The sequence below is a fragment of the Schistocerca americana genome, chromosome 6 (genome assembly GCF_021461395.2).
Source record: "Schistocerca americana isolate TAMUIC-IGC-003095 chromosome 6, iqSchAmer2.1, whole genome shotgun sequence".
Classification (NCBI taxonomy): Eukaryota; Metazoa; Arthropoda; class Insecta; order Orthoptera; family Acrididae; genus Schistocerca; species Schistocerca americana.
The window spans coordinates 333,553,492-333,566,275 of record NC_060124.1 but is presented as its reverse complement, the minus strand read 5'-3'; the positions used below and the strand labels follow the sequence as shown (position 1 = coordinate 333,566,275).

Below are 12,784 nucleotides of genomic sequence, written 5' to 3'. Positions count from 1 at the left end.
GCACTTACTATCTGGAAATAAAGACTGTAGACGTAAGAACCAGCAACCTCCTATTGGGATAGGGATGATAAAGTGGAGAGAGAAGGTGCAACGAGGAAATGGACAGATAGAGAGGAGAGTGGATGAGATGGATGGTGAAAGGGAAGAGTACGACAGAGACAGTGTGGAGGAAGAGATGGACAGAGAGAGGGGAGCAGGAAATGGACAGAGAAAGGGCAGAGGAGGAGATGAATAGAGAGAGGGGACGGAGGACATGAACAGAGAAGCGAAAGCGGAGGAGACGGATAGAGACAGGGGAGAGAAGGAGTTTCACTGGATGCGCAGCTGAGTCAAAACTGGTGGAGCAGTAAGGAAATTATGGTCTGTCTCGTCGGCGTCGCAATCGTTACAAACGGAGCATAAGTTCGGAATGTTCCAAGAATGGGGGTGGAAATCGGCCGTGCCCTTTCAGAGGAACCATCCTGGCCATTGCCTGGAGAGATTTATGGAAATCACGGGAAACCTAAAGCAGGAAGACTGTGCGTCGTTCTGAATGCGAGACCAGTGTGCTAACCACTGTGCCACGTGGTGAAGTAACAGAGGGAATATGAACATATAGAAAGGTCAGTCAAGGATGTCTGTCCGATGCTTTTTTAGTGTGTGTGGAAAAGATTATAGGAGAGTCCAGAGATGGAATGGGCGGAGTGCGTATAGGAGGCAAAAGTAATGGAAATGAAAGACCAAAAGCATAGTACGGAAAGGGAAAAGAGAGATGGTCAACATCACGACAGATGGACAAGTAGTACTAGGGAAATACTATAACGGAGGACCTAAAACGTGACACAGATATAAGATCGAGAATATCATGGTTGAATTCAACAAAAAGAGCAAATTACTATGCCGACAACTGACGAAACAGTACGCCAAATACTATTTAGGAAGCAAAGTTTTATATAGTGCAGAGACGTGGACATTGAGAAAAGATGAATGAATGTTGGAGGTATTGCAATAAGTAAAAAGAAAGAAAAATTGTCGTAAGAAAAAGAATGAAAAATTGGCTACGATACATCCTGAGACGCCGGTGCTTACTCTAGCAGCCAATTTAAGGGAATGAGAGGAAGAGGAAGAAATATCAACTGTGTGGAAGGCGACTATGTGTGAAACTTAAGAGGGGGATGTGGTGAAATACCATACCTAGACTTGACGCAAAGCAGAACAGCTACTGATGATCATTATTTCTTTATTCATCCGACCATTGTATAACATAATACATATAAGTTGTGTGTTCATTGTTAACGTGTCACAGTACTGCTAAAATATAGACAAATACATATTGCAGTATCGAATCTCACGGGAATATCTGAGTGTACTCTTGACGAGACAGACTGGGGAACTGATATAGTCTGCAGATGCATACCGAAATGAGAGAACCGTTTCGAAAATTTAAGACTCGAAGTTCCTGCAAGACTCACACTGAAAAACAAGGAACTAGAAAAACTAGTACGCAAGTCTTCAGGTATAGGGACAAACATAATGTTTTGAGTTTATTTTCGTGAAAACTATTTCTCCTTTCTTCTTTTCTTCGATTTAGTGTTATTCATTCACTGAATTTTATTCAGTTATTAATAGTAGGAAGCTTCTGCTTATTTCAAAAGTTTTGAGATATTCGTTTTTTATAGAGTTTAAACAATAAAAAAACACATAATACGACTTTTCCCACAACCATAACTGTGCAATAATATATTCTGTTTTTTTCGATGTTATTGCAGTTCGATGAGTCATGGGCAATGCGGATCCTGTACGTGAGGTCGCTTACTGGAAGTAGTGCCTCTTAGACGGAGGGACCAGAAGAATCTGCACTATCTCATCTGTAGAAAGGCACAACGATGAGCTTGAAACTTGAAGAACTGGCAGGACAACACAACATGGAGACGTAGACGTGGCTGAGAGAGAACACAATTTGAAATTTACGTTCAAAGAACAAACAGTTTCATACCACGAGAAAAAACGGCGAAGTTGTGAGGGTGCTCGTTTTCCGAGGAAGAAAGTGTTTAAGAAAAAACAGAAGGCTCTCTCCCTTTTTTTCCTTGTGTCTTTCTTTAGCATCGGCGAAAGATCAGCGTGGTTATTAATGGATTTGGCGTGGTTAATCTAAGGTGTGGCCGGATGTTCTTTTAGTTGCCACCGAAAAACAGAAAGCTTCGGCCGAGCAACAGATGATGATGCTCAATAACCACACATGAACAGAGTAGCCGACAAGAAGAGTACCATGTACCCGCATTTCGGCTAACGGTATCGGCAAACCGTCGGACACTGAAGCATCACGGGTTTGCATAAGTACAAGGCGCTGCCTCCTCGGACTGCTTCGATCGCAAGGACGATGACGATGATGACGTTTGGTTTGTGGGGCGCTCAGCTGCGCGGTTATCAGCGCCCGTACAAATTCCCAACCTTTGCTCAGTCCAATTTCGCCACTTTCATGAATGATGATGAAATGATGAGGACAACACAAACACTCAATCATCTCGAGGCAGGTGAAAATCCCTGACCCCGCCGGGAATCGAACCCGGGACCCCGTGCTCGGGAAGCGAGAAGGCGACCGTGAGACCACGAGCTCGATCGCAAGGAAGATAGACGGCAGAAAAAGAGCCATCAGAGGTGCTTCGCATCAGGGACCTATTTCCTACGCTGTGTCACGTGAGCAGAACTGGATCTGCACGAATTCCTCCGCGTCCCGGTTATATAAGGCGGCTCAAGCCAACATGCCGGCAGTTGGCTCCAGCGGAGCTCTGGGCCAATTCATGTGCTGGCTTTTAGCAGTCCATCAGTCAGAGCCAAGTCGGAAGCCACCGCAGGGGGTCTTAGGACTTCCCTGCGATATCCCGAGACGTACCTGTCGGCCAACTCTCGTCGTTATGGATTGTCAGTGGCATAGTCTTCACGTCCCACCACGTTTATTCACTTTATGTTCCGGGCATATACCTGTTGGTGTCTGAGAAGTTGTATTATTTTTTTATTGATAAGAGTTTCCCTTTTTTTATTAAATATCTCTACTGTGGTCGTAATAAGTCCTTGTTCTTGTTTATTTCTTATCAAGCATCTCCCCGTGGGAGATATAGCAAATAGGAAAATAGCAGCCCGTCAACGGAAAGAAGAAGTAAGTAAAATAAAGCTCGTGACAGGGATATTGGCCTGGCTGTAAGAGGAGTACGCTCTCTCTCTTCCACGGCACGAGGATGGAGAGGATGGCGGGACCATCGACCTGGTCCCTTACCCCCCGAACAGATCCCCAATACTCATCTGATAGCAGGCTGAGTAGATCGGGAACCGTCTTCGGGGAACTGGAACTAGGGAGAACCCATCCCCTCACTGGGACTGAATCCGACACATCCAGGCCGGAGTCGAGTGCTCTATGAGCTAGACCACCACGGCCACGAAGAGGCGATGGCTTAAATACAAAGGCCTCACGAACTTCTTTCGATTCATCTTCACAAAACAATGGACCTCCTAAATGGAAATAGCAAGGGATACAGCATTTCATCGCATAGGAACACAGAATACATTTGACAAAGAAGAGTGGACATTGCATTCTAATCACTAAAGTAGAAAAAATGGAGCCCGGTGTTGTATAAGGAACACTGTTAGCCTCAAAGAGCAACCACATACTCACAACCGAATTCAGGAAATCAATAAAATAAAGCTGTTACTGCAACGTGGGATGGTATATGTACAGCGCCTTGCTACTCACATATGTTCCACAGCAATCCGCGGACCCTGTATTTTGCCAACGATGGTTCCGTTTTTGGTGTTCTTCACCCAGCCACCGATCCCCAACTGCACGCACATGTCGCGGCAGTATTTGGTGAAGTAGACACCTGCACACACAAACAAGCCATATCATCAGCAGCCGCTCCTCTTGCCTTAATGTTCTAATAGCTTATCTTTAGTTGTACAAGCACAGCTTTCACATACGTAGGGTGGCCAGAAACAGTCTGAAAACCTTGTAAGGGTGTTGTAGTGTAGGCTGAGCTGAGAAATAATTGTTAAAAAAATTGGATACGTTGCACCGTTTTCGAGTTAATTAGTATTGAAGTTAGCCAATAAGGTCGTTGCACTTGCAAATTCAAGCGACCGCCAGAGACGGTGTCGCGAAATGTGTTTTTGGTTTGGTTTCCTAAAACCGAATAAGTGGGCGATATATAAATTGGACATAGGATGGTAGTAATGACTGAACCCGAGCCAAAGGCTGAGCAGTCTCGTGAGCTATCACCTACTCTGTAAGAAAAACAAATTGTATCTGACAGACCATTTGAATTTGCGCACGCAACGACATGATTGGCAAACTATAAAGCTATTTCACTCCGAAACAGACCAACGTATCGAATTTTTTTCTAAATAATTATTTCTCAACGCAAACTACCCTGCAACGCATTTAAAGGCGTTTCAGACTGTTTATGACCATCTTGTACATAAATGTTCAGCCTGCATATGTTTCTGCTCGCAAAACTCGAGAAGTAGTCTGTCGATTGACTTGAAATTTCGACATAATGTTGCATTCGACCACAAGTTTGTTTTTATATAGCAGGATTCGAACCTGCGACCGTAGCAGTCACGTGGTTCCAGACTGAAGCGCCTAGAACCGCACGGCTACACCGGCCGGCTTGTTCCCCTTCTGACAGGAAATTTAACTACCATAGCGGTGCGTTTAAACCATTATCCAAATTGTTTCTTCCACGTATATTCTTTCTCATTGTACATATTTTAAGCATTAATTGTATATACAACCATCTGCTGTTTTTCTACCTCAGAGACGGTATTCACACAAAACATGAAAGTTGCATTTCTATCTTATCAGCTTATGATTGGAATACTACTATGAAATCTGAATTTTCAATAACAATAAAGCAAGTCTCAAAGTCAGAGTGTGGAGAGAGAGGAGACGGACAGAGGGGTGGAAGGAAATAGACATAGAAAGCGGAAACGAGTAGATGGACAAGAGAGGGGGTAGGAGAGGGTGGACAGAGAGAGGAAGGAGGGCAGGGACAGGGGAAGCAGGAGAGAGACAGCGGCAGGGGATTAGGTCGTATATCAAGTTCCCAATGACATTATAAACCTGTGCTTTCTCTTTTACTTCTTTTCCATCTAACCAGACTGCGCCACAATAACGCGTGCCCGAGTACAACTTGTTTGATACATATTTAAAAGCGATTTCATATGTGAGGATAGCATTTTTTGTTAGTAACTATGTCTGCGTGGCAGATCTTACTATAACTCTCGTGATTTCAGTCGTTGTAGGAAATTATTCAGAAGTGCCTCCCCAACATATTAAAAAAGAGTCTGACGTTAACTGTTAATTTTATGTACCGTACGAGGGTTGTCCAGAAAGTAAGTTCCGACGGTCGCGAAATGGACACCATGGTGAAAACCCGATGAAGCTTTGCACAGAGTGTTGGGTAGTGTCTCTAGTATGACCGTCGATCGCATCAAGACACACTTTTCAGATGTGAGCGAGTGAAGATGCCTAAAAAACGATGTCTGCTGCCAAGTAGGAGGGCCCACTGAGAGGCTTCGTCTTAACGAATGCAGCCCACCTAATACAACTGCCACGCACTTCCTTCTTGATGGTAATTCTCAGCCGCGCTCTGCAGGGGCAGTGAAAATGCTGCTGCAGCCTTTTCGATGGGAAGTGTTCGATCACCCACAACACGGCCCTAATTAGCTCGTCCTGAGTATCATCTCTTCCCATGAAACGCTGGATACAAAGACAACACTTGGGTGCAGGCTACACGCTACAGACCAGCGTAGAGAAATACCGGAAAGCACAGACGGCTGCCTTCTATGACGATGGTAATGGAAATTTGGTATAACGCTCCGACAAATGTCTAAGTCGGAGCGTCGACTATGTAGAGAAGTATCTGGAAAATGTAGCTAACTCTTGCAGATAAAATGTTTATGATTTTCACTGTGGTTTCAATTTAGTGACCGACCGGAACTTACTTTCTGGACAACCCTCGTATTTGTAAATGAATTGTTGAATATGGGTAATCCATCTTCCTGTAACGTTAAAACTGTGCACCTGTACGGTACCAAGATCCGAATCCTTCCTTATCCCAGCTAATGCTCTTGCCGAATCAGCTACCCAGAGAGCACTTATGTCCAGTCTTCACAGCTCCAATTCTACCAGTCACTGAATAAGTAATGTGCCACATTTTTTCTCAGCCAGTTTCAGTTGAAAAAAAATGGGGAATTTGTTGTGAGATATCGAAGAATATTCCCGCTTCAGATCCTATATTGTCCGCCCCCGGTAGCTGAGTGGTTAGCGCGGCAGAATGTCAGTCGTAAGGGCCCGGGTTCGATTCCGGGCTGGGTTGTAGATTTTCTCCGCTCAGGGACTGGGTGTTGTGTTGTCCTAATCATCATCTTTTCATCCCCATCGACGCGCAAGTCGCCGAAGTGGCGTCAAATCGAAAGACTTGCACGCGGCGAACGGTCTACCCGATGGGAGGTCCTAGTCGCACGACATTTATTTTACCTCCTATAGTTTCATGAAGTTCCGATAGCTGACGACGCTATGCGTAGCCTTCAAAATCGCGTTTGTAACGGAGGTACATTCCAAGCAGAGAGCTGAGATACTTTTGGTGGAAAACCAGAGCATCGCAGATATTCATGGCCGCTTACAGAAAGTCTATAGAAACCAGGTAGTGAGGAAAAGCACGATGAGTCGCACAAGGTGGCGCAAACCGCGTGTCAACCGGCCGCACACAGCTGTGACTCCTGGAACGTGCGGACAGTCTCATTCGAGGTAATCGATGTATTACAATCAAAAGCTCGCTGATCGACTGGATTTCATTTGTCCACCACTTGGGATACTCATAGGAGTGTGACCGATTGGTCCCTCGACGCCTAACAGAAGACCATAAAGAGCAACAAAGGATGGTCTGTGCGGAATAGCTTGCACGTTACGAGGCTGATCGGTTTTTGTCGAACAGCGTCACAGGCGATGAAACATGGGTTCATCACTTTTAACCGAAAACAAACAGACGATCCATGAAGTGGCGCTTCCTCCGAAGAGTTCAAATTCGCTACGTCAGCTGGTAAAGTCAGGGCGACGGCCTTCTAGGTCTCTGAAGGTTTTATTCTGTTTCGTGTCCTCCCTCATAGTGCAACGATCAACTCTTGAAGTGTACTGTGCTACCCTCACGAAACAGAAGCAACGACTTCAGCATGGCCGGCCGGTGTGGCCAAGCGGTTCTAGGCGCTTCAGTCTGGAACCGCGCGACCGCTACGGTCGCAGGTTCGAATCCTGGCTCAGGCATGGATGTGTGTGATGTCCTTAGGTTAGTTAGGTTTAAGTAGTTCTAAGTTCTAGGGGACTGATGACCTCAGATGTTAAGTCCCACAATGCTCAGAGTCATTTGAACCATTTTTGAACTTCAGCATGTTTGTCTCCACAAAAAAGCAAGCAAACTTCTCTACGATAATGCAAGGCATGACACAAGTCTGTGAGCCTGAGAGGAGCTCGTAAAACTTGCTCGGACTGTTCATCCTCATCCACCGTACAGCCCGGATCTCGCACCTTCCAGCCTCCATCTGTTTGGCCCAATGTCGGATGCACTCCGCGGGAAGCAGTACATCTGCATCTATATCTAAATTTATACTCCGCAAGCCATCCAACGGTGTGTGGCGGAGGGCACTTAACGTGCCACTGTCACTACCTCCCTTTCCTGTTCCAGTCGCGTAAAAAATGGTTCAAATGGCTCTGAGCACTATGGGACTTAACTACTGAGGTCATCAGTCCCCTAGAACTTAGAACTACTTAAACCTAACTAACCTAAGGACATCACACATCCCTGCCCGAGGCAGGATTCGAACCTGCGACCGTAGCGGTCACGCGGTTCCAAACTGACGCGCTTAGAACCGCACGGCCACACCGGCCGGCCCAGTCGCGTATTGTTCGCGGGAAGAACGGCTGCCGGAAAGCCTCCGTGCGCGCTCGAATCTCTCTAATTTTACATTCGTGATCTCCTCGGGAGATATAAGTAGGGGGAAGCATACCTCATCCAGAAACGCACCCTCTCGAAACCTGGACAGCAAGCTACACCGCGATGCAGAGCGCCTCTCTTGCAGAGTCTGCCACTTGAGTTTGCTAAACATCTCCGTAACGCTATCACGCTTACCAAATAACCCTGTGACGAAACGCGCCGCTCTTCTTTGGATGATGGGGAGGTTATCGATGCAGCAAGACGTGGATCCGACGTCAACCATCAGACTGATACTATCTGGGAATACAGGCCCTCCCAGGGAGTTGGCGTAAGGCCAACGCGCAGGACGTATATTATATTGAAAATTGGGTTTTGTAGCCAAACGACTGGGGAATAATTTGGTGTTTTGGAATCCTGAATACAACCATCCCGCTTACAGAAAACTATGTGTTGCACTACTCGTTGAATGTTCCTCGTACTTTAGAAATTGTACAGAAGCTCCTCTGTGATGGAGTAGCATGCCTAGGAAGAAAGGATTACCAATGCGGTTAAGGTGTTGTCTACGTCGGGCAAGCGTCTGAGTCCCAGACGCTGCCCGCCTCAGAGCACAGTTTTAATCTTCAGGAAGTTTGACAAATGCTGACAACCCTCTGCAGAGTGAAAGATCCATTCTACAGCCGAGGGGTCACCCAGTTTGGTTGAGGAGCCGTGACTGACGTTAGTGGAGTAGTGTGAGGTCACGCGTGTGGAGAAACCTAAGTGTCTGCTGGCAGCGGCCCAAAAATGTGGCGGTTACGTATCGAGACGGGCCGGGCTGGGCTGGGCCGTGAAACGTGTGCGCCAACCGCGGGGGTGGGAGGGGGAGGAGCACAGCACGTGTCCCTGGCTGTGGCGCCGCTTGGAGGCCGGCCAGAGGAGTGGGCGGCGGGGCGGCGCCGCACGCGATTCACAGCTATGTGCAGGGCAGGAATGTCGAGAAGCTGCGTCGAGCTTCCTGCCGCTATATCCTCAGGAATATCTGTGCGGGGCGGAATAGAACCCCAGCTGTGCCTGCTATCGTACCGTAAACATGACTGACAGAGCTACGTCTTGGACACTCATGCTCTCGTCTACGCTACAATCAGCAGTACCCAACTGGAGACCTGCACTTTCACAGCTGAATGCAGCAACCTAGTTTAAAAGTTAACCGTGGTAAAGTTGATATTTAACCCTGTTCAAGGCAAAATTCTGGTGCACCGACCTCAATCAAAGTGAAACATGACAGCTGACCGAGGTTAAATTTGACCGTGGCTTACGCCTGGTTTTCACAAGATGACCAGGGCCTAATAAGCGTACGGTATTAAGATGGCGGCGCGTTTCGATATAGTGAGACCGACTGAAGGTATCATAGACCGCACCCTGTACTTAAGATGAACCCAGAGAGTTTGTTAATTTATGAATTAAACTTAACACCAGAAGAATTAAAATGTGCCTACACATGTGACCAAATCGCCAGTTTTTCTCTAACAAGGGAAACATGACTATCGTTTTTTAGTATTTTTTGTATTTATGGCATGTGAACTTCAAAACTCGGATATACCTCTCCCAAAGCAGTTCGATGCAAGCCTCAAAAATTCTCGAGAACAACTTACGAAGTTTCCAAGCATGTTTAATACACTATAATTTTGTCGAGAGCCACAATGGCTGTGTGATGCGGTGCCTACTCATTGGGTGCGCAGCCTGGGTTCGATTCCGGGTGGATTCAACTATTTTAAAGAAAGCTGCATGTTCTAGGAGCATTTCCATGAAGCGTAAAACACAAGAAGATAGAAAGGAAAACCAGTTTTCGGTTTTCTAAATTGCCCAATCTTGGTTAACAATCTTTTATAAAAGACCATTAATTAACAATTTTTGTTTGCAATGCAAACTGGGTTTTTGTGTACAGTATATATTTAGAAATAAGAAGACGCGCTTTAGATGTAGTCCTGGTAACTAGCATACATTTGGCGAATTTTATACTTAAATGATACAAGCATTCAAATTGAACGGAAAATCGAAAAAAATAATGCCCGAAACGAGACACTGTACATTTTTTCTTTTATACTACAGCCGTCATTTCTTCCATTTTCGAGAACCCGTCCATCCGCTCCGACCCGTTCGTAAAACACAGGATGTTTGATAAGTCACTCCCTATTTTTAAACAGTTATAGTTTTTTATTTATGAACCAATCTTCCTAGAACTACTTCTGTTAGAAATAGTACTCCTTGAGGTTGTGTGTAACATCATTTTTTTCTTTTGTTTCAGTTCGGAATAGTGACCTATGTTGACTGTGGGAGAAAGGGCCAAAATAGCAGTTTTTTATGAGAGCTGGAGATCTGTAGTGAGGGCACAACGATGGGGGAAGGGTGAACCAGGGATCCATGCAACTCTGGATGCAAAGCCAGTTAAAACTGTCATTCCAAATTACTAACAACAGGGAGTGTCGTCGATGCAAGAATATCAGGAAGACCATCAACTTCGAGGACACCAGAGAATGTTGATAGAGTTTGTGAAATGTTTACAAGGAGCCCTAAAAAAATCACTGCGTCATGTATCTCGTGAAAGTGGTCTTTCACATTACCCACTTCCAACGATTCTTAAGAAAGATCTCACTTTTACGCCATGGAAGCCACATTGTATGCAGCAATTGTTTCCTGATGACAGTGACAGAAGAATTGATTTTGGAGAAATTTTCTTCGTTTGGAATGATGATTGTCATGAACTTTTTGAGAACATTCTGTGGACTGATGAGCCAATTTTCCACATTGGAGGATCTGTAAACAGGCAGAATTACAATTACTTGGCAGCCGAAAACCCACACGAACGAGTTGAAAAACCACAGGGGCATCCGAAGGTGAGAGTATGATGCTGTATCACGCCATCCGAAGTTGCTGGTCCTTTCTTTCTGCGGAACACAATGAATGGCGCAAGACATCTGGAAATTGCTGCAAGATCATGTTTGACCAGTAATTTCACAATGGAACAACCCACAGCTTCGCTTCATGCAGAACGGAGCACTTGCACATTTTGCAGATGATGTCCGCGAATGGCTGCGTGATCATTTTCCAGGTAGTTGGAGTGGCAGACGTGCTGCATATAAATGGCCTACCTTCAGCCCTGATTTAATGCCTAGCGATGTTTTTCTCTGCTGGTGGGCTACGTAGGAGGTTTACAAGAGAAAAGAATGCAACGTGAATGAATTGGAAGCAGTAATATCTGATGTGTTGGCCAATATTCCACCTAACATGTTTCAGGCAGCAACATCGTACGTACCAGTTCGTTTAAAAAAATGCGTAGAGAATCCTGGAGCTTACGTGGAGGTTTAAAATGATATTAAACATAACCTCAACGAATGCTACCTCTAACAAAACTAGTTCTAAGAAAATTGGTTCATAAATAAAGAAATTATAACTGTTTAAATATAGAGAGTGACTTATCAGACAGCCTGTACATCCATCCTGCACTTCGAAAAATCTGGGATGCCTCGCAACGTGCTGTTCAGAAGGTATCTCCATCTAATAGGCGCTGCTCATGCATGGTTGTTTAGATCTTTGGGCGGGTTTAGTGACATCTCTGAACAGTCAAATGGACTGTGTCTGTGATACAATATCCACAATCGAGGTCTATCTTCAGGAGTTTGGGATCCGGGGTGATGCAAAACTTTTTTTGATGTGTGTATATGATTTTAAACAAAATTTGTATATTATTTTATTCATGGCTGTAGTTTTCAGCAACTTTCCTATATATTACAGAATAAAATTCCTTCGTCAGATGCAATAATATGCACATTTTTGGACATATCATTGTGCTGATACCTGGTAAAATAACTACTAAGCTTCTGAAGCTGACTAAGTTGCCGAAACCGATAAAGCGAAATAAAAATGTACTTACAACTGAGGACCGAACTTTATTCAGAAAAATTTGTTTACATAACAATGTGCTGTTTTGTTTTATTACTCGCAGTCGGTTTTAACAGAAAGCAGACTAGCTGCATTTATGACAAATGTGCCGCTATGAATACAAGAAAGACGTATAGAAATATTTCGCACATCGTCATATTTGTACACGGTGGCCGAAACTGTAACTAATTTCTTCCAGCGTAAATCGGTTCCGCATTAACGCATTAGCGTACCTACTACACTATACGATCAAAAGTATCCGGACACCGGGCTGAAAATGACTTAGAAGTTCGTGGCGCCCTCCATCGGTAACGCTGGAATTCAATATGGTGTTGGCCCGCCCTTAGCCTTGATGACAGCTTCCACTCTCGCAGGCATACGTTCAGTCAAGTGCTGCGAGGTTTCTTGAGGAATGGCAGCCCATTCTTCACGGAGAGCTGCACTGAGGAGAAGTACCGATGTCGGTCGGTGAGGTCCGGCACGAAGTCGGCGTTCCAAAACATTCCAAAGGTACTCCATAGGATTCAGGTCAGGACTCTGTGCAGGCCAGTTCATTACGAATCCGCCACAGGCCGTGCATTATGAACAGGTGCTCGATCGTGTAGAAAGATGCAATCGCCATCCCCAAATTGCTCTTCAACAGTGGGAAGCAAGAAGGTGCTTAAAACATCAATGTAGCCCTATGCTGTGATGGTGCCATGCAAAACAACAAGGAGTGGAAGCCCCCTCCATGAAAAAAACGATCACACCATAACACCACCGCCTCCGAATTTTACTATTGGCACTACACACGCTGGCAGATGACGTTCACTGGGCATTCGCCACACCCACACCCAGCCATCGGATCGCCACATTGTGTACCGCGATTCGTCACTCCACACAACGTTTTTCCCCTATTCAATCGT

General features: G+C 45.3%; 1 protein-coding gene across 1 annotated transcript in view; it reads right to left on the bottom strand.

Moving 5' to 3' along the window:
• The window catches only part of LOC124619589 (acylphosphatase-2), a 184,066-nt gene that overhangs the window by 93,175 nt on the left and 78,107 nt on the right, over positions 1–12,784 (bottom strand). Inside the window, exon 2 of the mRNA XM_047146090.1 lies at positions 3,728–3,854. Within this exon, the coding sequence (XP_047002046.1) occupies positions 3,728–3,854 (127 nt within the window). The remainder of the gene's footprint in view (positions 1–3,727; positions 3,855–12,784) is intronic.